General features: G+C 44.1%; 1 protein-coding gene across 2 annotated transcripts in view; it reads right to left on the reverse strand.

Annotated features, from left to right (window-relative positions):
- Window positions 1-25834, reverse strand: part of LOC110500204 (metabotropic glutamate receptor 8) — a 224196-nt gene that overhangs the window by 120322 nt on the left and 78040 nt on the right. For both annotated transcript variants that reach the window (XM_021577412.2, XM_021577413.2), the window contains exon 3: window positions 18318-18534. In XM_021577412.2, the coding sequence (XP_021433087.1) occupies window positions 18318-18534 (217 nt within the window). The remainder of the gene's footprint in view (window positions 1-18317; window positions 18535-25834) is intronic.

Genomic DNA, 25834 nt, shown 5'->3' on the forward strand with positions numbered 1-25834 from the left:
AAGAGTTCTACCTGGAAATCAAAAGGGTTCTCCTATAGGGACAGCCGAAGAACTCTTTTGGAACCCTCTCTTCTAAGAGTGATAGACTAAGCACTGGATATTTTGTGAAAGTTACATGCGTGAATAGCTTTTGGTGTCAAAACCAGAGAGAGTGACAGACACCAGCGAGTCATGACTAAGCAATGACGCATTGAGCAACCCGTTTACACATTTCTCTCTCTCTTCACAGCGACACAGTGTCCTATCCTCTCCGTCACCCCCCCCCCCCCCCCCTCCCTCAATTTCCAAGAATGGTGGCTGGGGACAGGGGACAGACAAGACTTCCCAGACTCTCTCAGGCAATTCTCACTTCTCTGCCACTCTCACTCCTTTTAGCTACGGAAGTGTGGGACCATTTTAATCCTCTTCATCACTCAGAGCGAAGGATGTCCCCAGAGACGGATCCAAGGTTGGTTTTGCAAACCCCCCCCCCACCCCCCACCCCACCCCACCACCACCACCACCACCACCACCCCACCGAGACAAGCGAATGAAAGGGCAGACAGACTCTCCCTACCTACCAACACTCAATCTTCCCCAGGTACCCTGAGAACGACTGACTGAGCCTCCAGCCTCAGAAACAGGAGCATATAAAATGGGTGGTGGAGGTTGAGGAAAATAGAGGGAAATAAAAAGCCCATGTCTAAACCCTGCATACATTTCCATCCTTCTACCGCATAATAAAAGTTTTCTGAAGTGAAAGATGGGAGGCTTGGGGATGATGGAAACGTGTAATAAATCCCTGCTTTTATACTATTCGGTGGTGAGGAGAATAAATTACTTGTCGGGCACTGAACTTCATTTGTGTTTTTGAGAAGAGGGGAGGAGAGAAATGCAACATTGTTATAATCTTTCACAAAGGTCCTACTCATCTCTAACTCCATCTGGCTGTTAGGCTGCTAGGCTGTTAGGATGTTAAGGCTGTTAGGTAAGACTGGGTGCTTTAGAAAAGGCCCATTACCTGCTGCCATTTGTCAATTCCTGACACAATTACATAATTGGGTTGTTCTAAACTCTGCAGGGACCACTGTGCAGTTGTATGTAAATTTGAAAGCCGTAGATGTAAAAGTTTGAAAATTCAAATGAAAGTCCTCACTGCCAAAGGAAGTAATTTCCAACTGCAAATAATTCCCTATACAATACATTGGGGAGATGCTGTTTAATGTAACAAGGTATACAATCGTTTTGATAGATGATGAGACAGGCATCAGAGTGTAATGAAAAATAATACAAATAAGATTAAATAAATACCCCAAAAATGATAAAATGCCATTTAAAAAGTACTGAACAACAACAACAGCCTTCAATGACGAAGAAATATAAAAAACACATGACTCCTATTCACTTATTATCGAATATAACCCAGTAATATGACTGCACATCTCTCCGTAAGATACCTTAAATATCCTACAAGCTGTCAGAACTCTCCATCTAGTCTCCATGGTTGATCTGTGGTTTGTGTGAAAAGAGCTATCCTAACTGAGCATGGTGCAGATAGATGACTTCAGATGGGTTCCACCTCCTTCTACAGCCCTGAAGCATGCACTAACGCACACACAAATTGACTCACACACACACATAGCCTGCTACAGCCCTCTTGAGATCAGAGAGGAATTCCCGTAGAAGTCTAGCTGCTTCTGCCAAAGGGAGGTTAGGGACTAATAAGTGTGTGTGTGTGTGTGTGTGTGTGTGTGTGTGTGTGTGTGTGCCCTCTCTCTCTCTCTCTCTCTCTCTCTCTCTCTCTCTCTTCCTCTGACTCATTCTCAGTAATTTCTCTCTGGTACTGTAGATATTAATGCTCCAACACTTTGTAAAAGTGAAAAGTAAGGGTCAGTTTGTTCAATTAGTTGGAGCAAAGCAGCACTGGGAGGCCTATCTGTTAGCAGCACGGGGAGGAATATCAGTATCTGCTGTAGTTAACAGGCATCTGACAAGCTACTTTTACATCCTCCAGCTTGTCGATGTTGATCACCTCAGCACAACAAAGCAGGTGTCTTAGCTCTCACTAAATGCACAGAGAGAGGAAAAGCGAGAGGAGAGAGAGTGTGAGAGAGTGTGAGAGAGTGAGAGAGAGAGAGAGAGAGAGAGAGATGGAGGGGCGAGAGAGAGGGAGAGATGGGGTAGAAGGAGAGGGAGAGTAAGAGAGAGGGGAGAGGGTAGACAGAGAGAGAGGAAGGTTGACGGAGAGGAAGAGAGATAAACAGTGTTAAATTACTCTCCCTTGTCCCCGGGTTGAAGTCAGACACTGATCATTGTAACAGAGACACTATACATGTGTCATGCCGACAGAGATGTAATTCTGGCCCATTCAGATCCGGCTAATCAGGCCCCGCTGCAACACCATCCATTAGTGTGAGTACTCGCGCGAGAACACTTCCTGGTCTCGCACGGACATCTGTGAGCGGTTCGCCAACCTGCCAGGTGGAGGTTCAGACTCATTCGTGTCTGTGAGCAACTGGTCTGGTCTGGGTTAGACAATAAAGGAACAATAAATGGCCAGACTGATTGTGTCTGTGCATGTCTAGTAATACATTATATTGATGCCTAGTATAAGAGTATGTCAAAGGTCAAAGAAATGGTTCTGGATACTGTTAGAACAGGTTGTTCAACTCACTCTAACCATATATGCTGTGTTCATCCAAGAAAGATAAGTAGATTTCTAAAGTCGTGTTCTGATCCTCCTTAGCTTTACCAACTTGATTTTAATCAAATTACATTTCAGTATCAGTTTTCTCTAATGACTTGTTGTTGTATATGTAAAGCGCGCTTCAATCACTTTACCCAATTAGAGCCAATTAGAACTAAACATAAAAAACTGCTTAAATTAACATTGACCTTTTGGCATTTGGTTATTCATCACATATGTGTCTTTAGGTCTGTAATGAACATAAGAATGTTAAGGTTGAGTCACTATATTTGAATGAATCAGTTTGTTTACTGAATCACTAATTATAGTGATCCCAAGCCATCCACCCACATTTCACCAGATGCCAAAACTAAAACCTAACATTAGACTACAAACTCAGTGATTTATACTAGATATATTCATCGCATGATTAAGTTAGGATTGTACAGCTAAGAACCAATAGTGCCTGTATGCAAAGATACATCTGCCATTACATTCTAAACTGCAAAGAGAGAAATTTCAGAAACGTGGTGAATAGCTGAATAGGCAGCAACAATTCAGCTCCACACAATCCTATTCAGACTTATTTTTTATTATTATTATTTTTAAACAACAATACCACCTTTGGTTTTGCAATGTATTTTAACCATGATATTTGACCCCTTCTCTGAAGATGGTTCTTTCTACAGCCGGAGAGTAAAACTGAAGTCACTGGAGCAGAACTATGCAGCCAGTAAAGTGCTTTTGGGTCGTGCAGGCAGATTCACACACTCTTCTCTAGCGCTCTCCTGCACCCACGCACGCACGCACACACACACACACACACTCACAATAACACAGTTCTGCAGTGATTTTGTATAAGTTGCCTGTGGGGTATATAGAGCTGAAATGTCTGTGTTGTTTCGCCCCGTCGCTTGAGGATTTTGGGACGCCAGGCGGAGATAATGACCAGATGAGGTCGCTATGGGGTGAAGAAAGGGACAAGTTTCACGCTGCTGGGTGTACAGTGAGGGGGGAAAAAAGTATTTGATCCCCTGCTGATTTTGTACGTTTGCCCACTGACAAATCAAGTTATACAATTTTGGACATGCGTTTTTCTGGAATTTTTTTGTTGTTGTTCTGTCTCTCACTGTTCAAATAAACCTACCATTAAAATTATAGACTGATCGTTTCTTTGTCAGTGGGCAAACGTACAGAATCAGCAGGGGATCACATACTTTTCCCCCCTCACTGTACGTGCACACACAGAAACACACAGACACACACACACATACAGACACAATACAAGAGTCTCTATGGGTGCAGAGACTGCTGTCTGTCTGTGGTTGACCCTCTCCGTGTCTGTCTATAGGGGGAAAGGTGTGACACCGCACAAAAAAAGAAGGGTTACTAAATAGTGCCAGGTAGGGGTTCTTTGGCTTGTAACCATAGCGGAACCTTTTTTGAACATTCAATAAAGAACCCTGCTCATAAGGTTGTAAATGGAACTTGTACTGTATATAAAGAACCCTGTCATATGGTTACAATAAGAGACATTCAAAAAGGTTGTAGTAGCACCAAAAAAAGGGTTCTGCTATGATTACAACCTTTTTGAGGGTTATATAGAACCCTTTTTTATGATTCTTTATAGAACCTTTATGGAGAACAGTTCCATTAAAAAAAAGGTTCTTTGTAGGTCCTTTGGAAGAACCATGAAAAATGTTTTATGCTGGTCAGAAATATTCCGTAGGTGTTATTACTGTGTAACTTGACAAGTTATATCAAGTGGGCATCCTCTGGAACAGCTGGGGGTCCCTGAGGAGATCATTGAGAACCACTGACTGAGTTAGTCAATCAATCTTAATTGAGACAAGACCAAATGTGAGTCTTTCACAGAACACCATCACTGGACATGGTCATACAGTGGGGAGAACTAGTATTTGATACACTGCTGGTTTTGCAGGTTTTCTACTTACAAAGCATGTAGAGGTCTGTATTTTTTTTAATCATAGGTACACTTCAACTGTGAGAGACGGAATCTAAAACAGAAATCCTAGAAAATCACATTGTATGATTTTTAAGTAATTCATTTGCCTTTTATTGCATGACATAAGTATTTGATCACCTACCAACCAGTAAGAATTCCGGTTCTCACATACCTGTTAGTGTTTCTTTAAGAAGCACTCCTGTTCTCCACTCATTACCTGTATTAACTGCACCTGTTTGAATTCGTTACCTGTATAAAAGACACCTGTCCACACACTCAATCAAACAGACTCCAACCTCTCCACAATGGCCAAGACCATAGAGCTGTGTAAGGACATCAGGGATACAATTGTAGACCTGCACAAGGCTGGGATGGGCAACAGGACAATAGGCAAGCAGCTTGGTGAGAAGGCAACAACTGTTGGTGCAATTATTAGAAAATGGAAAAAGTTCAAGATGACGGTCCATCCCCCTCGGTCTGGGGTTCCATGCAAGATATCACCTCGTGGGGCATCAATGATCATGAGGAAGGTGAGGGATCAGCCCAGAACTACACGGCAGGACCTGGTCAATGACCTGAAGAGAACTGGGACCACAGTCTCAAAGAAAACCATTAGTAACACACTAGGCCATCATGGATTAAAATCCTGCAGCGCACGCAAGGTCCCCTGCTCAAGCCAGCACATGTCCGGGCCCATCTAAAGTTTGCCAATGACCATCTGGATGATCCAGAGGAGGAATTGGAGAAGGTCATGTGGTCTGATGAGACAAAAATAGATATTTTTGGTCTAAACTCCACTCGCCGTGTTTGGAGGAAGACGAAGGACGAGTACAACCCCAAGAACACCATCCCAACCGTGAAGCATGGAGGTGGAAACATCATTCTTTGGGGATGCTTTTCTGCAAAGGGGACAGGACGACTGCACCGTATTGAGGGGAGGATGGATGGGGCCATGTATCGCGAGATCTTGGCCAACAACCACCTTCCCTCAGTAAGAGCATTGAAGATGGGTCATGGCTGGGTCTTCCAGCATGACAACGACCCGAAACACACAGCCAGGGCAACTAAGGAGTGGCTCCGTAAGAAGCATCTCAAGGTCCTGGAGTGGCCTAGCCAGTCTCCAGACCTGAACCCAATAGAAAATCTTTGGAGGGAGCTGAAAGTCCGTATTGCCCAGTGACAGCCCCGAAACCTGAAGGATCTGGAGAAGGTCTGTATGGAGGAGTGGGCCAAAATCCCTGCTGCAGTGTGTGCAAACCTGGTCAAGAACTACAGGAAACTACAGGAAATCTCTGTAATTGCAAACAAAGGTTTCTGTACCGAATATTAAGTTCTGCTTTTCTAATGTATCAAATACTTATGTCATGCAATAAAATGCAAATTAATTACTTAAAAATCATACAATGTGTTTTAGATTGTGTTTCAGAATTAGCACATATTTAGACATACCATAACACCAATGACTGTATCCGTGTGGTAAAACTGCCTTTATGGAGCTCATATTACTGACTTTAGTAATAGTCACAGTGAAAATGGATAATTTGATATTAGAACTACTGTCTAATGAACACAACAATGAACTCCACAACAACAAAGTCAAACCAGAGATGTCTGGCGACAATGAAAATGGAAATTAGTTTTCACCTTGAGACAAATTGAACTCTGCTGCATTAATTGGTTACAAATGCTTGTTTTCCCACCACTTTCCCATGGTGTTTGTTCATCACTGGTTGCCCTTTTCTTGTGGCAACAGTAACAAATATTGATGCTGTGATGGCACACTGTGGAATTTCAACCAGTAGATATGGGAGTTAATCAAAATCGTGTTTGTTTTCGAATTCTTTGCGGATCTGTGTAATCTGAGGGAAATATATGTCTCTAATATGGTCATACATTTGGCAGGAGGTTAGGAAGTGCAGCTCACTTTTCACCTCATTTTGTGGGCAGTGTGCACATAGCCTGCCTTCTCTTGAGAGCCAGGTCTGCATCCAGCAGCCTTTCTCAAGAGCAAGGCTATGATCACTGAGCCTGTACATAGTCAAAGCTTTCCTTAAGTTTGGGTCAGTTACAGTGGTCAAGTATTCTGCCACTGTGTAATCTCTGTTTATGGCCAAATAGCATTCTAGTTTGCTCTGTTTTTTAAAAATTGTTTCCAATGTGTCAAGTAATTATCTTTTTATTTTCTCATGAGTTGGTTGGGTATAATTGTGTTACTATCCTGGGGCTCTGTGCAGCCTGTTTGTGAACAGAGCCCAGGACCAGCTTGCTTAGGGGACTCTTCTCCAGGTTTATCTCTCTGTAGGTGATGGCTTTGTTATGGAAGGTTTGGGAATCACTTCCTTTTAGGTGGTTGTAGAATTAACCACTTCTGGGAAAATTGGAAAACACTAAACAAAAAATAACACAAATAATTATCTATCCAAAATGGAGATGTATGTTTAAACAACTTCTCCAATATTTTTGGCACTATAACTAAGGACAAATAACAAAAACATATACATGATCAAATCTTAGAATCAACTATTAAAGACTACCAGAACCCACTTGACTCTCCAATTACCTTGAATGAACTAGAGGACAAAATAAAAACACTCCAACCCAAAAAGGCATGTGGTGTTGATGGTATCCTCAATGAAATTATAAAATATACAGACAAAAAAATCCAATTGGCTATACTAAAACTACTTAACATCATCCTTAGCTCTGGCATCTTCCCCAATATTTGGAACCAAGGGCTGATCACCCCAATCCACAAAAGTGGAGAGAAATTTGACCCCAATAACTATTGTGGGACATGCGTCAACAGCAACAATGGGAAAATCCTCTGCATTATCATTAACAGCAGACTCGTACATTTCCTCAGTGAAAACAATGTACTGAGCAAATGTCAAATTGGATTTTTATCAAATTATCATATGACAGACCACATATTCACCCTGCACACCCTAAATGACAAACAAACAAACAAAGCCAAACAAAGGCAAAGTCTTCTCATGCTTTGTTGAGTTTTTAAAAAAGCCTTGAGGGCCTGCTATACAAATTGATGGAAAGTGATGTTGGGGGAAAAACACAGGGTATTATAAAATCCATGTACACAAACAACAAGTGTGCTGTTAAAATAGGCAATAAACACACACATTTCTTCCCACAGGGCCGTGGGATGAGACAGGGATGCAACTTAAGCCCCACCCTCTTCAGCATATATATCAATGAATTGGCAAGGGCACTAGAACAGTCTGCAGCACCCAGCCTCACCCTACTAGAATATGAAATGTCTACTGTTTGCTGATGATTTGGTGCTTCTGTCACCAACCAAGGAGGGCCTACAGCAGCACCTAGATCTTCTGCACAGATTCTGCAAGACCTGGGCCCTGACAGTAAATCTCAGTAAGACCAAAATAATGGTGTTCCAAAAAAGGTCCAGTCACAAGTACCACAAGATACAAATTCCATCTATACACTGTTGCCCTAGAGCACACAAAAAACTATACATACCTTGGCCTAAACATCAACGCCACAGGTAACTTCCACAAAGCTGTGAACGATCTGAGAGACAAGGCAAGAAGGGCATTCTATGCCATCAAAAGGAACATAAGATTCTGGCAAAAAATAAGGATCTGGCAAAAAATACTTAAATCAGTTATAGAACCCATTGCCCTTTATAGTTGTGAGGTCTGGGGCCCGCTAATTATCAAAATCTCGAAAAGAGCCGTTTAGAGTCTATGAATTGTTCAATTACATTGCGCTGATTTCTGATGTGCTTTTCCATCTTTTTCCGTAGTATATTTCTGTATTGTTTTAGTGATACACCATAGTGAAGGTGTAGACTCAGGTTTCTGGTGTAGACTCAGGTTTTTTGGTTGAAAAGGTTTCTCAATTTCTTTCTTAGGTTTTTGTATTGTTCATCAAACCATTTATCATTGTTGTTCATTTTCAGTTTTCTGTTTGACATTTTTAGATTTGATAGGGAAGCTGAGAGGTCAAATATACTGTTAAGATTTTATACTGCCACGTTTACACCGTCACTATTAAAGTAGAATGTTTTGTCCAGGAAGTTCTCTGAAAGGGATTGAATTTGTTGTTGCCTAATTGTTTTTGGTAGGTTTCCACACTACATTCCTTCCATCTATAGCATTTCTTAATAAACAGCAAAAAAAGAAACGTGCTCACTGTCAACTGCGTTTATTTTCACGCTGTAAATATTTGTATGAACATAGCAATATTCAACAACTGAGACATAAACTAAACAAGTTCCACAGACATGTGACTAACAGAAATTGAATAATGTGTCCCTGAACAAAGCGGGGGTCAAAATCAAAAGTAACAGTCAGTAATCTGGTGTGGCCACCATCTGCATTAAGTACTGCAGTGCATCTCCTCCTTGTGGATTGCAAAAGATTTGCCAGTTCTTGCTGTGAGATGTTACCACATCTTCCAACAACGCACCTGCAAATTCCCAGACATTTCTTGGGGGAATGGCCCTAGCCCTCACCCTCCGATCCAACAGGTCCCAGACGTGCTCAATGGGATTGAGATCCGGGCACTTCGCTGGCCATGGCAGAACACTAATATTCCTGTCTTGCAGAAAATCACGCACAGAACGAGCAGAATGGCTGGTGGCATTGTCATGCTGGAGGGTCATGTCAGGGTGAGCCTGCAGGAAGGGTACCACATGAGGGAGGATTATTTTTTCCCTGTAACGCACAGCGTTGAGATTGCCTGCAATGACAACAAGCTCAGTCCAATGATGCTGTGACACACCGCCCACACCGACGATAAACACAAATCCGACCATCACCCCTGGTGAGACAAAACCGCGACTCGTCAGTGACGAGTACTTGTCCTGTCTGGTCCAGCAACGGTGGGTTTTTGCCCATAGGCAACATTGTTACCGGTGAGGACCTGCCTTACCTGTCTGGTGAGGACCTGCCTTACAACAGGCCTACAAGCCCTCAGTCCAGCCTTTTTGCGGACAGTCTGAGCACTGATGGAGGGATTGTGCGTTCCTGGTGTAACTAGGGCAGTTGTTGTTGCCATCCTGTACCTGTCCCGCAGGTGTGAGGTTCGGATGTACCGATCCTGTGCAGGTGTTATTACACGTGGTCTACCACTGTCCTGTCTCCCTGTAGCACTGTCGTAGGCGTCTCACAGTATGGACATTGCAATTTATTGCCCTAGCCACATCTGCAGTCGTCATGCCTCCTTGCAGTATGTCTAAGGCACGTACACGCAGATGAGCAGGGACCCTGGGCATCTTTCTTTTGTTGTTTTTCAGAATCAGTAGAAAGGCCTCTTTTGTGTCCTAAGTTTTCATAACTGTGACCTTAATTGCCTACCGTCTGTAAGCTCTCAGTGTCTTAACGACAGTTCCACAGGTGCATGTTCATTAATTGTTCATTGAACAAGCATGTTAAAACCCTTTTCAATGAAGATCTGTGAAGTTATTTAGATTTTTATGAATTATCTTTGGAAGACAGGGTCCTGAAAAAGGGACATTTATTTTTTTGCTGAGTTTATTACTCAGTTCCTTCGGATTTGATGCCTCATGATTAAGTATTATATTGGGTATTATATTATATTGGGGGTATATAGGTAGCACACAGGAGGACATTTTTCTCTGTTAAGATCATTTCCTTTTGAATTTCTAGACAAATTTAAAATGTTCCTGTTTTGACTAATTTAATGGAGTGAGTTAGGTCTGCTCTATACCAAATTAGCATACCCCATGAGTCTCTTCCCTGTTTCACACCTGGTAGTTTGGTGGATGGGACTACCAGCTCTCTGTAACCTAGAGGGCAACCAGGGGGTCCATGCTATACCATGTTTCTTGTAGGATGACAATGTCTGTATTTCTTTCATGAAGTCCAGGTTCCTGCTCTTTAGGCCAAAGGAAGATGACCTCAAGCCTTGGATATTCCAGGATGAGATAGTGTTCCATAAAGTGTCCAATGTTATTGGTCGTGTGGTTTGGTCTCAGACCAGTAAGTGTGAGCAGAGCCTGCTGAGCATCTGGTACATGCCATTGGCTTGGGCTAGTGTGAGAGTGGGGGTTGGGTCTGTTTGCCTGCTCAAGGCCTGGGCATATGTTTGACTTCCAGGTTGAGGCCCTCTTTGCGGGGGTAGTGCATGGGGTGGACGGGAGGGGCATAGGTATGATCTGAGGGGGCCTAAATGGGGTGTGGCATGGTTGACTTGGGGGGATGTTGATTGGTTGGGGTGGAGGTGTGGCTGGTGTTGTTGTAGGCTGGATGTAGGTCCTCTCGGTGTGGGTCCTCTATGTGTAAGTTTGGGGGGGTGGGTCCCGCAGGTCTGGGAGAGTGTCTCGCTGGTCTGGGCGGGTGTCTATTGATCTGTTGCTCTTGTGTGAAGTGTTGGGGCTGCGTTTGAGAGCGATGTCCTTTAGGGTCCGGGCGAAGGTGGGATCTGCTGCCTTGTATAGGTGGACCTGGTCATAAAGGCTGTTCAAGTCCAGGGTGGAGTGGTGGGCCAGGTAAACATTTGGTTTTGAGGCACAGTCACGGGAAATACTTCTGTTTACCCGCTGTATGGTAGCAAGGTGGAAGTCTTTGTGGTAGCAGGGTGGATATAACCACTTGTGCATTGGGGAAAGTAGAAGAAGCTTTTTCAAACACTCTCTTGAGTGCTGTGGCCACCCTTTCCTGCTGTGCTCTCAGGTCGTTTGGGCCTGTGTGTATTATTATGTGGCTAGCTGAACCTAGTTGGTCCTCAGGCAGAATGTCTAGGGTGCGCTGGGTGTTTGGACACCATGTCCTCGGTGGGTGTGGGGGGGTTGTCAGGAGGGGTATCAGGGTGGCTGACACGGGGGGGTGCTCAGAGGGGGTGAGATCCCCTGGGCTTGGGGTTTTTCCAGGTCTGTCCAGTTGTGATGTCGACGTGGTCAGGGTCTGAAGTGGACTGTTCTGCTGTGGTGTCGAGACTTTTGTCGGGAGCTGAGGTGGGCTGCTCTACTCACTCCTCTGCGGGGGTGGCCACCTCTCTAGTGGGTTGTTCTCTGTCACATGCCATCCCCCTCACCCTCTCCTCCAGCAGTCTGATCCTCTCCTCTAGTGCTCTGTTCTTCTCCTGCTCCTGCTTCCTGTTGAAGTTGTCTCACCACAGTCCAGAGTGCAGATATGTCTCTCTCCACCTCCAGCTCTCCGGGTCTTTTTAAGGTGGTGTTGTTGTGCTGGACTGTTGTCTGGGTCTGTGCTGACTGGAGTGTAAACACCTGCTGTTCCAGCTCCACCTGCCTTACCTCCAGCTGGGTGAATGTATCCTTCATTTCAATGAGGGAGTAGCACTCTGTGCTGGTAGGTTGACTTACTTTTTGCTTGGGGTTGCTCGTCTGTGGGGTTGTATAATGAAGAGGTCTGGTCTGACCCGCTTGGGTTTGGGGGTATCTTTCTCAAGGGAGAGCTTCTCCTGCTGAGCTAATTCTTTGATTAGGTGAAAGTCCAGCTGAAACTGTTTGGGGTTGCCCTGTACGAATACTGTTCCAGACTTATAGAGATTTATATTAGCTGACTCAGAGTCCTCGTTGTATAGTATCCTGAGTTTCCACCCCTTGGTAACAACCCCCACCCCCCTTAACAGAGGGGTAGTGTGCTAATATAGCACTGTGTCATGCCAGGAGATGGTCTGTGTGGAAGATGAGGTTGCTGATGTTCCCATTCTTATAATAGTCCGCAAAAAATGTCTCTTGATTTTCCATAAGGAGCTTCATTTTGTGCTCTTTTTGTGTCTTATCATTCTTTACATACACAGGGTACTGTATTTTATTTAACTCTGAACAGCAGGAGGCAGCTTCTAATGCCTCTCCATTTGGTTGGAGTAGACTGTGCGACTCTCATGCCATTGTTGTGCTAAAGGGCTTTGACATCTCTGACTTGACACGTCAGTGCTAATTGAGGTTGTATCAAGCCTGGCAGCCTTAATTTAGCATTCAGTCCTAATAAAGTAATGTCATGTATTTTTCTTCTTGGCTTTTGGAAATAAAATATAGCTTCAGACTAAACATTACTCACTCCGTTCCAGTTTGAATGGTGTTTTCAGGTTTCTTTTGTTTTCCAGAGCATTTGCTGTATATCTTTGGAATAATAATCTTTAGTAGTTGTAAACCTTCCACGTGATTCCGTATTTCCGTCCAAAATCAGACGAAAGGTTTTAAGTTTTGATTTGGAGTCAAGGTTATGTTGTAGAGGGTAGCATCCTGTTTAGGTCCCTGACAAAAAAATCCAAGTTTATCTAACTCTAAATCTTTTTTTAAGAACATGCTGAAAAATGCAGGAGCTCATCTGCTCATGACCTCTCCTCTCTCTCTCTGTGTGCTTTTCTGAGACAATGATGAATTACATCAGCCCCTACCCTTGATCCTCAGAAGCCCATAATCAAGGACAAGGATCTGGGAGAATAAAGCCACCCGGGGGACAATGGCTGACAGTGAAGGATAGGCCTCCACTACGTTGTCAATGTCATCCTCTTCTTTCTCTTTCTCCTCCTCCTCCTCCTCCTCCTCCTCCTCCTCCTCCTCCTCCTCCTCCTCCTCCATATAAGCTCTCTACTCCCTCCATCATCAATCAACACAGCGTCTTATGCGGTGTCTCATACAGTGCTGTGGTGTGGCATGATGAACAGTCAGATAAAGGCAGACACCTGTGTTTTAATCCACAACTGATCTGTGGGGACAGGGTGCCTGAAAACAAGGTTTCTACACACACACACACACACACACACACACACACACACACACACACACGGCTTTAGGCTGACTCATACAATATTATGGTCTGTAAAATGAGTCAGACCTCCACCGTAGTTGAGGGACAGCGAGGATTTCAGACAGCGATGGAAATTAAAGTCTGGTGATTAAATCATTAAATCCTACAAAGCTAATTAAATAGCTCGTTGAGATAACCATTTAATGAATGATTCTCAAAGAGATGTTTTGTCTTCGTTCGTCCATCTGTGGTGCTTTGAATTCCTCTCCCATGCCAGTTGAGCTGCTATAGAACAGTCCTTGTGTGCTGGTGCTGGTATCTGTTCTCTGTTCAGGGCTGGTGACTAAAGCTCACAGTCCGTTACATTATGGAGATGTGGTTTCCCTAATCCCTCGAGGCTTACACACACACACACACACACGCACACACACACTGGCTAAGAGCCCCGGCAGGCACACAGGCTCTCTGGTCTCCAGTTCCCAGGGTTTATCCTCTCTTCTTCACCCCAGCAGGGACAGCAGGCTGGGGTGATGTAAGGTCAGAGAGTCCCTCTACTGGTTATAATGGTTGGTTTAGGGTCAAAGCTCTACAGGCTGGCAGAAGGTTGTGCTGGGCTGCGTTAGGCTGTTGCCCTAGTGGCAGGTACTGAGCTGGGTTGTTGTCGCCTGGGGGACAGAGGCTGGGATAAGCTGGTGTTGCTCCAGGAGAAGGTAACTGATTCAGAGCCGTGTTCATTATTGCTGGCCCAGTCAGCTACTGCCTCTCTCTGCCAGATCTGACCAGGGGTCTGGAGGCAGAAGATGAAGATTTCCTTAATGATCATTAGAGAGAAAGGTGGCTGGAGGGTGTTGTCACTGTGTCCTTTCATTCACCAGCCATGGTGACTCATGGTCAGTTCCCTCCACTCCGTGTCAGCCCCTGGTCAGGCCTGTCGAATGCCCGCCTGAGGCCTGTCATGACAGGCCATAGTCAGGGCCTCTGCCTGGATCTGTCTGGATGTCACTGGAGCAGTCTGGAGGTTTGGAGGCCCTGGCCTTCTCCAGGCACGTCTCTGAATCTGCCTGTCGGTCTGTCTGTGTAACAAGCATGCTCTGATACTAACTATTGGAGAGTGGAGGAGGAAGAGAAAAGGGGGTGCAGGAGGGGCGATGAGAGGTTGTCGCTTTAGGCTATTCCACGAGGGCATGGGATCTTCTGTGGATCTCCTTCTGGTGATTCATTTAGGCAAAGCCTTACGGCCTGGATGATCATATCACTAGGCATATCCCTCCTCTAGCCACTAGGCACCCACTATTGCACAAGAGGAATAGGGTTATGTCTGTCCTAATGTCAACGTCCTCCAAACGTATTATAAGCCATGCAGTACCCCTCCCCTGACATTACACATGGATGAATGCAGTGTCATGAACTGGCCTGATCTTGCCTCGAGGTGTCCACTACTACACAAGAGGGAGAGGCTAAGAGACAACAGGGTTAAATTAAGTCTGCTCTAAAGTCTGACATCCACCAACATCGGAGGGTCCTTCTAGAATGTCAGTCTATAGTCAGCACTGTCATGTACTGGCCTCGTCTAGCCTTGAGGCATCCACTGCTACTGCTACTCAACACGGAGAGGCAATGGGAGAGACGTTTGTCAACACACACACACACACACACACACACACGCACACCGACAGGCGCGCGCGCACACACACACACACACACACACACACACACACACACACACACACACACACACACACACTGATGCTGGTCATTATAACTGTCAGTCTACAGCTGTCCCAGTCTCCCCACCACAATGAGGTCCAGTCATGTGGAACTGTTCAGGGAACGGTTCGGGCTCAGTGAACCTATGTTCATCCCTTGTTTGCTAATCATTTGCTGTTATTATCTTTTTTTGGACGCATCTCGTCTGGGAGCCCTGGTTTGTTTGCTAAATGTGAATGGAATTAATTCCAGATAATCAAAGGTTAATGAACAAATGAAACAAAGGTCAATTGGATAGGTATTTATGAGAGGTTGTTACCAGAAGGGAGGCAGGGGAGCTGAGAGGAGACACACACACACACACACACACACACACACACACACACACACACACACATACACACACACACACACACACACACACAGAGGAAACAAGGATTGTTACTTCCTACCAAGCTGACGCTGAAACATGGTGCTCATTGTTGCATGTCTATTGACTTTCTCATCTGACTATCGTGTGACATTAGTTACTAGGCTAATTGGCTGTCTGTTAAATCTTCTGTCTCCCTCTCTCTGTGTGTGTGTGTGAATCCTCCATCTCTATGTTGTAATCCAACTCTTATCCTACAGCTGGAGGAGAGCCTGTCATCTGGATGTCTGGACGGGAGAGAGAGAATACCTCCCATCTGGATCTCTCTACCTTCCATCTGGATCACTCTACCTCAACATCTCTCTCTCTCTCCATGTCGCATCTCTCTGTCTCTCCCTCTCTTTCACTCTATCCCTCTTCCTCTCGGTCTCTCAAACCCCCCCAGTCTCTTCCCTATCTCCCACGCCTTCTCTCTCATGCTCTCTCTCTCTCTCTCTCCCTCTCACTCCTTTCTCTCTTCTTCTTCACACGCAGAAATAGGAAAATAGTGTACTACACTGTCACAACCTATAGTCAACCTGAATGCTCAAGGTCTTTCGTTCCCTCTCGGTCTCTCCTGCTTTCACTCCCTCGCTTTCCCCTGCCTCACGCAAGAGGAGAGAGTCAGCTAGTTAAAATGGACACACCATTGCCTCTCTCTACAGACATCTCCCATCATCCCATCATTAATGGTTAGGTGCATCTTACACGTTATGGTGAAAACATCCTTAATATGCCTAAAGGGAGCTGAGACGTGCTTCACGAACACAAACACAACGTCTCTGGAATCATAACTCCTCAATTAAACAGCAATTACCACAGCTGCTCAGTAGCAGCACGCAGGGAGGAGCGTAAGCGGTGGTGGCAGTCATCATAGTAATAATAATAATATTAAATAATAATTCAATCACCTAACAATCACTCCTTAATTCAATCACTGGCAATGAGAGAGAGAGAGAGAGAGAGAGAGAGAGAGAGAGAGAGAGAGAACCTGTCATTACTTTGTGATTACATCCATGTAGCCTGCTGTGGCCTCATTCTGTTGTTCCTTTCTTCCCCTTTCCCCCTCGCCTCATCCTTCTCTCTTCTCCTCCTCCCAGCTTCTCTTCATTAAAACCACTTCAGAGGGACAGTCAGTCGACTTCTCTCTCCTCTCAGACTCCTCACACACATACATGTAGGCACATAGACGAACACGTGTACGCTCAAACATATGGTACATCTTCCGGACCACCCTCGTGTGTGTGTGTGTGTGTGTGCGTGCGTGTGTCCAGAGACCGCCACAGACAGGGTAGTGGGAGGATCATGGTGTGTGAGAAACTAACTTAACTATTAATATTTTAAAAATCAGTTAACAATGAATACTTAACAAATAGTAAGACATTTCTACTAATGCTGTGTTTTTATGGTCTCCACTCTAGCTCCCTGCAGCTAATCTGGGTGTATGGTCAATAATGGGTTTTACTAGAGATAGTTTAGGAGTAGAACAATCCCTTATTGTCTCAAAATCATTCTTGCATCTGGGAGACTAAGCCAAGTGGGGGTTAAAACAACACCGGGTGCAAATAACCACAATATGTACCCAATCTGCATGGGAGGGGTGGAACAAGCCATGACTAAGCATTCTTAGTGTCAGCTATATAAGAACGAACATTGTCTGTTAAGGTTAAGCCTCAACAACACATTTTAGAGTGTGGGGACGACAGCTTCATTATAGCAAAAATTCATCGATATTAAATAAAGATATGTGTTTGAAGAAATGACATAGTCTCTCTCAGTACAAATTTCCATGACAGGTGTTAGTATTACTCCACAACTAGAATACAATACACAGTGTAGTGGAATTAAAGCTGTCCGCTCGGGAGCAGGAAACAAGGAATGGACATTTACTTCATTCTAACCACTTAGGACTGTAATTTGCCCCCTACCCAAAGCCTACTGAATGAAATATGTTAGTTTGAGTGTGTGGATCTGCAGGGTATTCTCGTTTAGCTTTTAAATGTGTTGCTCAGCATCGTATCAAATGGACAGACATACAGACAGCTCCACTGCTGATGTTCGGGCCTGCTTCTTTCCTCTTCATCCTCTCCCTTTCCCCTCCTCTTCCCTCTCCCTCCTCCCCCTCACCCCTCCAGCCATGTCAACATCTGCACAGCCCTAGCAAGGCTAAACATCTGAACAGCTGACTGTTCACTGTCACAGCACACAGCCCTTAGCACAGCATAGCAGGGAAGAGAGCAGCACAACAACTAAACCCACAGTATAGAAACCCACAGTCAAGTCACACAGTAGAAACTAGCAGCATTGCTTACAGCAGTAAGCACAGCAGGGGCTCCAATGCTCACTGATGTATATCTGTGAGTTTGGGGGGAAATTCACGTGTCTGAATTGATTGATGCCATATTCCCCAAGCAAACATTATGCATTTCAGTATATGGGAGATGAGGTGTCATTTGATGTTTCCCTTCTCACACTAAGAAAAAGAGACATCAGTGATTGCTGGCAAACCCGAGCACTCTCAACAAACACACAGAGACAAGTTAAAACCACTAGAGACTTTATCTGATGAAATCAGTGTTTTTTTTATGCTGACTAACTGTCAATCTGTAGCTGACAGATACTATCTGACAGTTAATTCCACTGATGTTTTTAAAAAGATATGTTTGAGACTGCCATTTACTAGGGCAGCTACTGTTGTTCAGAGATCCACAGAGACCCATCACTGAAGAGAGATGTCCAAATGCTCAAGAATTGTAGACTGTGAACTGTGTTCACTGTGATCAAGATTCAGCACCTCCATTCAGTACTGTCTGTATGAGAGTGTCTTGAGCATGTTTTCGTCATTCCACATACCTGTTTCCCGGGAGATCTGCACGAAGGCCTCGACACCGCTCTCGCCGTAGTTCCCCTCGGAGGCGAGCGTGGACACGTAGTTCCATCCCATCGCCGTGACGATGTCCATCATTGCCTGGGCCTGGTAGGAGTCCGGAGGAACGACGCGGGAGAAGAAGTCATACCTCGTGTTGTCACTGAGCTCCGGGGCCGTGGACGCATAGCTGATCTGAGGGATCTGAGGAGAGAGGGAGAGAGGAAAAAAAGAGGAAAGGGGGTGAGTTAGGATGGAGAAGGAGAGGTGAAGGTGTTTAACATGTTATAACTTAGATTGGGAGCCAAGGACACGCATACATGATCTGAGGGGATTCTGAGGAAAGACAGAGTAAGCCGAGAGAGAGAGATGAAGGGATGCGTTGAGATAGATGAGAGTAGAAATGGCGTCACTCTTCAGAGGATAGGGGGACAGAATGAGAGGGTAATTACTGATAGCATGGCACTGAAGAAATGGAGATAGATTACACTAGCCAGAGGTCATATTCCATCCAAGTGGTTTGTCAGGGACCAGACAGCCCAGCTGAAAGAGCCCCAGAACAGCACAGACCCCAGCCAAGGTGCCTGAGAGAGAGAGGCAGAGAAGCTAGGCAGGAGAGCCCCAGACAGGAGACAGGCTGGGGTATGAAGGTAGGCAGGGAGGCTGAGAGAGGCTTGGATAGAGCGGTAGAGAAAGGATTGGATTTGGAGGTATAAAGAGAAAGGCTTGGATAGGGAGGTAAAAAGAGAGAGGCTTGGAAAGGGAGGTAGAGAGCGAGAGGCTTGGATAGGGAGGTAGAAATAGAGAGGTTTGGATAGGGAGGTAGAAAGAGAGAGGCTTGGATAGGGAGGTAGAAAGAGAGAGGCTTGGATAGGGAGGTAGAAAGAGAGAGGCTTGGATAGGGAGGTAGAAATAGAGAGGCTTGGATAGGGAGGTAGAAAGAGAGAGGCTTGGATAGGGAGGTAAAAAGAGAGAGGCTTGGAAAGGGAGGTAGAGAGAGAGAGGCTTGGATAGGGAGGTAGAAATAGAGAGGTTTGGATAGGGAGGTAGAAAGAGAGAGGCTTGGATAGGGAGGTAGAAAGAGAGAGGCTTGGATAGGGAGGTAGAAAGAGAGAGGCTTGGATAGGGAGGTAGAAATAGAGAGGCTTGGATAGGGAGGTAGAAAGAGAGAGGCTTGGATAGGGAGGTAGAAATAGAGAGGCTTGGATAGGGAGGTAGAAAGAGAGAGGCTTGGATAGGGAGGTAGAAATAGAGAGGCTTGGATAGGGAGGTAGAGAGAGGGGCTTGGATAGGGAAGTAGAAATAGAGAGGCTTGGATAGGGAGGTAGAAATAGAGAGGCTTGGATAGGGAGGTAGAGAGAGGGGCTTGGATAGGGAGGTAGAGAGAGGGGCTTGGATAGGGAAGTAGAAATAGAGAGGCTTGGATAGGGAGGTAGAGAGAGGGGCTTGGATAGGGAGGTAGAAATAGAGAGGCTTGGATAGGGAGGTAGAAATAGAGAGGCTTGGATAGGGAGGTAGAGAGAGGGGCTTGGATAGGGAGGTAGAGAGAGGGGCTTGGATAGGGAAGTAGAAATAGAGAGGCTTGGATAGGGAGGTAGAGAGAGAGGCTTGGATAGGGAGGTAGAGAGAGGGGCTTGGATAGGGAAGTAGAAATAGAGAGGCTTGGATAGGGAGGTAGAGAGAGAGGCTTGGATAGGGAGGTAGAGAGAGAGAGGCTTGGATAGGGAGGTAGAGAGAGAGGCTTGGATAGGGAGGTAGAAATAGAGAGGCTTGGATAGGGAGGTAGAGAGAGAGGCTTGGATAGGGAAGTAGAAATAGAGAGGCTTGGATAGGGAGGTATTTGTATTTATTATGGATCCCCATTAGCCTCGGCAGCAGCTACTCTTCCTGGGATCCAGCAAAATGAAGGCAGTTAATACAACTTTAAAAACGTTACAATACATTCAGACTGTGTGCCCTCAGGCCCCTACTCCACCACTACCACAGATATATAGTACAAAATCCATGTGTACATGTGTGTATAGTGCGTATGCTATCGTGTGTGTTTGCATGTGCCTATGTTTATGCTGCTTCACAGTCCCTGCTGTTCCACAAGGTGTTTTTATTTTATTTTACTGCTTGCATGAGTTACTTGATGTGGAATAGAGTTCCATGTAGTCATGGCTCTATTTAGTACCCTGCGCCTTCCCTAGTCTGTTCTGGACTTGGGAACTGTGAAGAGACCTGTTGTGACATGTCTTGTGGGGTATGCATGAGTGTCCGATCTGTGCGCCAGTAGTTCAAACAGACAGCTCGGTGCATTCAACATGTCAATACCTCTCATAAAGACGAGCAGTGAAGAAGTCAATCTCTCCTCCACTTTGAGCCGGGAGAGATTGACATGCATATTATTAATATTAGCTCTCTGTGTACATCCAAGGGCCAAGTAATGGACTCTGGGTGAGAGATGGCCGACTGACAGGTTGATTTCTCCGGAGGGAGCTACTGCCCTAGTGCTGAATTATACACACACTCTCTCTCTCACACATTGACACACACAGACATGTACACACACTCACACTTGTATGTTCGCACTCCCATACACACTCATACACCACATACGGCGCATTCAGAAATTATTCAGACCCCTTGCCTTTTTCCACATTTTGTTACGCTACAGCCTATCCTCATTCATCCACACACAATACCCCATATTGGCAAAGCAAAAACAGGTTTTTAGAAATGATTGCAAATGTATAAAGCGTTTTTTTTTAAATACCTTATTTATGTAAGAATTCACATGCATCCTGTTTCCATTGATTTTCCTTGAGATGTTTCTACAACATGATTGTAATCCACCTGTGGTATATTAAATCGATTGGATATGATTTGGAAAGGCACACAACTGTCTCTATAAGGTCCCACAGTTGACAGTGCATGTCAGAGCAAAACCCAAGCCGCGAGGTCAAAGGAATTGTCTGAAGAGCTCCAAGACAGGATTGTGTCAAGGCACAGATCTGGGGAGGGGTACCAAAACATTTCTGCAGCATTGACAGGGGAACACAGTGGAAGTTTGGAACCACCAAGACTCTTCCTAGAGCTGGTCAGGGAGGTGATCAAGAACCTTATGGTCACTCTGACAGAGCTCCAGAGTTCCTCTGTGGAGATGGGAGAACTTTCCAGAAGGACAACCATCTCTGCAGAACTCCACCAACCCAGCTTTTATGGTAGAGTGGCCAGAGGGAAGCCACTCCTCAGTAAAAGGCACATGACAGCTCGCATGGAGTTTGCCCAAAAGGCACATAAACGACTCTCAGACCATGAGAAACAAGATTCTCTGGTTTGATGAAACCAACATTGAACTCTTTGGCCTGAATGCCAAGCATCACATCCGGAGGAAACCTGGCACCATCCCTACGGTGAAGTATGGTGGTGGCTGTGTCATGCTGTAGGGATGTTCTTCAGCGGCAGGAACTGCGAGACAATTCAGGATTGAGGGAAAGAGGAGTAGAGAAAAGTACAAACAGATCCTTGGTGAAAATCTGCTCCAAAGCACTCAGGACCTCAGACTGTTCACCTTCCAACAGGACAACGACCCTAAGCACACAACCAAGACAATGCAGGAGTGGCTTCGGGGCAAGTCTCTGAACTTGAACCCAATCAAACATCTCTGAAGAGACCTGAAAATAGCTGTGCAGCAACACTCCCCATCCAACCTGACAGAATTTCAGAGGATCTGCAGAGAAAATGGGAGAAATTCCCAAAATACAGTTGTGCCAAGCTTGTAGTGTCATACCCAAAAAGACTGTAATCGCTGCCAAAGGTGCTTCAACAAAGTACTGAGTAAAGGTTCTGAGTACTTATGTAAATTAATAATTCAGTTTTTATTTTTTGTTTTATAAATTGCAAAAATTTCAAAAAAACAGATTTTGCTTTGTCATTACTGCTGTTGTGTGTAGTTTGATGAGGGGTAAAAACAATTGAATCCATCTTAGAATAAGGCTTTAACGTAAGAAAATGTGGATAAAGTCAACGGGTCTGAATACTTTCTGAATGCACTCTATACACACACATAAACACACACACGGACGTGTGCACACACACATAGTCTAAGGCTGCTTCAATGGCATTCTCAGAGAGAGGGAAGAGCTGCCAATCATAATCAAGACCCAGAGGCAGGTCACATTCTCTCTCCCTGTGCAAGCACGCACGCACGCACGCACACACGCACACACACACACACACACACACACACACAAACTATGTAAACACAAACTGTCATGATAGCTGAACACAGCTGAATCAGTAGATGGGGAATGGAAGGTGTGGAGGGATACCAGAAGGCCAGCTCCTTGTAGAGAATACTGATGGAACCCACTGCTCAGTGTCTCTGAGTCTCAGTGCTATCAACGCTTGTCAGCTCAAAAACAGCACATCTAACAACCAACAAGTAATTGGAGACTTCTTTGATTCCCAGGCGAGGAGGCTCTCACTTTCACACACTTTCACCAATCTTCCAGCCATGAAAGACGATTACACTAGCTACATTTTCAATGTTGTCAGCGCTCTTGGAAGATGTATTTGTTTTGACGAATGGTAAGTGAACTTTTGAAGAGTTTATAGTTTCCAAAACAAAGGACTATTACAAACACAAGGCAATACAGACGTTCGTAAAGTTTAGCCAAGTAGATATTAAATATGTATGTTGGATGAAGGTAAACAAATGAAGGATGAAACAGTGGATCTTATTTTCCCACATCAAAGGAAGAAAGATGTGAGATCATGAATATGAAATCACGTTCGTTCGTATCGGCATGGCGATGAGAAAGTGACCTAATGACCTCGGAAAGCATGCCTCTTTTGATCTCTGTTAAAGAAAAAGACGGAGAGAATGAGGAAATTAAAGACTGAGTGGGATGAGTAACATAGAGAAGTAATGAGTTGATAAATAAGCAGTATACCACACACATTAAATAAATACAATACAGTATACTGTGCGGTATACCGTACTGTATACTGTACTGTATACTGTACTGTATACTGTGCTGTCTATTGTGCTGTATACTGATGTATACTATACCGTCTACTGTACTGTCTACTGTTAAAATAAGTGTTCATTCAGTATTGTTGTAATTGTCACTATTAAAAATAAATTTTTAAAAATCGTCCGCTTGATCAGTATCGGCTTTTTTGGTCCTCTAATAATCGGTATCGGTATCGGCGTTGAAAAATCATACTGTCTACCTCTACTGTCTACTGTGCTGTCTACTGTGTTGTATACTTGGTTGTACACTGTACTGTATACTGTGCTGTATACTGTACTGTCTACGTTGATGTTTAATGTGATGTATACTATACTGTCTACTGTACTGTATACTGTGCTGTATACTGTACTGTCTACGGTGATGTATACTGTGATGTATACTATACTGTCTACTGTACTGTCTACTGTGCTGTATACTTGGTTGTACACTGTACTGTATACTGTGCTGTATACTGTACTGTCTACGTTGATGTTTAATGTGATGTATACTATACTGTCTACTGTACTGTATACTGTGCTGTATACTATACCGTCTACTGTGCTGTATACTTGGTTGTATACTGTGCTGTATACTGTGCTGTATACTGTGTTGTATACTGTGCTGTCTACTGTGCTGTATACTGTGCTGTCTACTGTGTTGTATACTGTGCTGTATACTGTGTTGTATACTGTGCTGTATACTGTACTGTCGACTGTGCTGTCTACTATACTCTATAATGTACTGTATAATGTACTGTATACTGTACTGTCTACTGTACTGTCTACTATACTCTATACTGTGCTGTCTACTATACTCTATACTGTACTGTATACTGTACTGTCTACTATACTCTATACTGTACTGTATACTGGGCTGTCTACTATACTCTATACTGTACTGTATACTGTGCTGTCTACTATACTCTATACTGTACTGTATCCTGTACTGTCTACTATACTCTATACTGTACTGTATACTGTGTTGTATACTGTTGTATACTGTACTGTATACTGTACTGTCTACTATACTCGATACTGTACTGTATACTGTGTTGTATACTGTTGTATACTGTACTGTCTACTGTACTGTCTACTATACTCTATACTGTACTGTATACTGTACTGTCTACTATACTCTATACTGTACTGTATACTATACTCTATACTGTACTGTCTACTATACTCTATACTGTACTGTCCACTGTACTGTCTACTATACTCTATACTGTACTGTATACTGTGCTGTCTACTATACTCTATACTGTACTGTATACTGTACTGTCTACTATACTCTATACTGTACTGTATACTGTACTGTCTACTATACTCTATACTGTATACTGTGCTGTCTACTATACTCTATACTGTATTGTATCCTGTACTGTCTACTATACTCTATACTGTACTGTATACTGTGTTGTGTACTGTTGTATACTGTACTGTCTACTGTACTGTCTACTATACTCTATACTGTACTGTATACTGTGTTGTATACTGTACTGTATACTGTACTGTCTACTGTATTGTCTACTATACTCTATACTGTACTGTATACTGTGTTGTATACTGTACTGTCTACTATACTCTATACTGTACTGTATACTGTGTTGTATACTGTTGTATACTGTACTGTCTACTGTACTGTCTACTATACTCTATACTGTACTGTATACTGTGTTGTATACTGTACTGTATACTGTACTGTCTACTATACTCTATACTGTACTGTATACTATACTCTATACTGTACTGTCTACTATACTCTATACTGTACTGTCCACTGTACTGTCTACTATACTCTATACTGTACTGTCTACTATACTCTATACTGTACTGTCTACTATACTGTATACTGTATACTGTCTACTATACTCTATACTGTACTGTCTACTGTACTCTATACTGCACTCTATACTGTGTTGTATACTGTGCTGTATACTGTGTTGTATACTGTACTGTCTACTGTGTTCTATACTGTGTTGTATACTGTGTTGTATACTGTACTGTCTACTATACTCAATACTGTACTATATACTGTGCTGTCTACTGTGCACAGCGTACAGTTAAAGTCAAAGCTACCTTTATGAATACAACCCATTCTTCTGACCTGAGTCATTTACATAATTATGTATATACTGTATGTGGCTCTGCTCACGGGTCACTAGTCAAACGAGTCACAACTTTTTATTGAAATATACGCGTTCTGGACTAATGCAGAGAAACAAGGATAAATAACCGCTTGTCGACTCCATAATATCAGTCCTACTGTGGTGACAAGCTTGTGACTCTCTGCCGCGCGGTAGAAGTCATCTATGAGCCGAGGGTTGAGAAAGCAGCCGTTTTCACAGGAGAGGGAGGGAGAGGAGGAAGGAAACGAAGGACTCGTTGCGATTTCGCTGGAGAAGTTGATTAGGCCGTGAATCCACCTCTAATTCCATTTGCTCGAATGAATATGCAGTTTCAATCAGAGCTGATCAAATAATCAGCCTGCCGGTCGGAGAG

Source organism: Oncorhynchus mykiss, chromosome 21, assembly GCF_013265735.2.
Source record: "Oncorhynchus mykiss isolate Arlee chromosome 21, USDA_OmykA_1.1, whole genome shotgun sequence".
Lineage (NCBI taxonomy): Eukaryota > Metazoa > Chordata > Actinopteri > Salmoniformes > Salmonidae > Oncorhynchus > Oncorhynchus mykiss.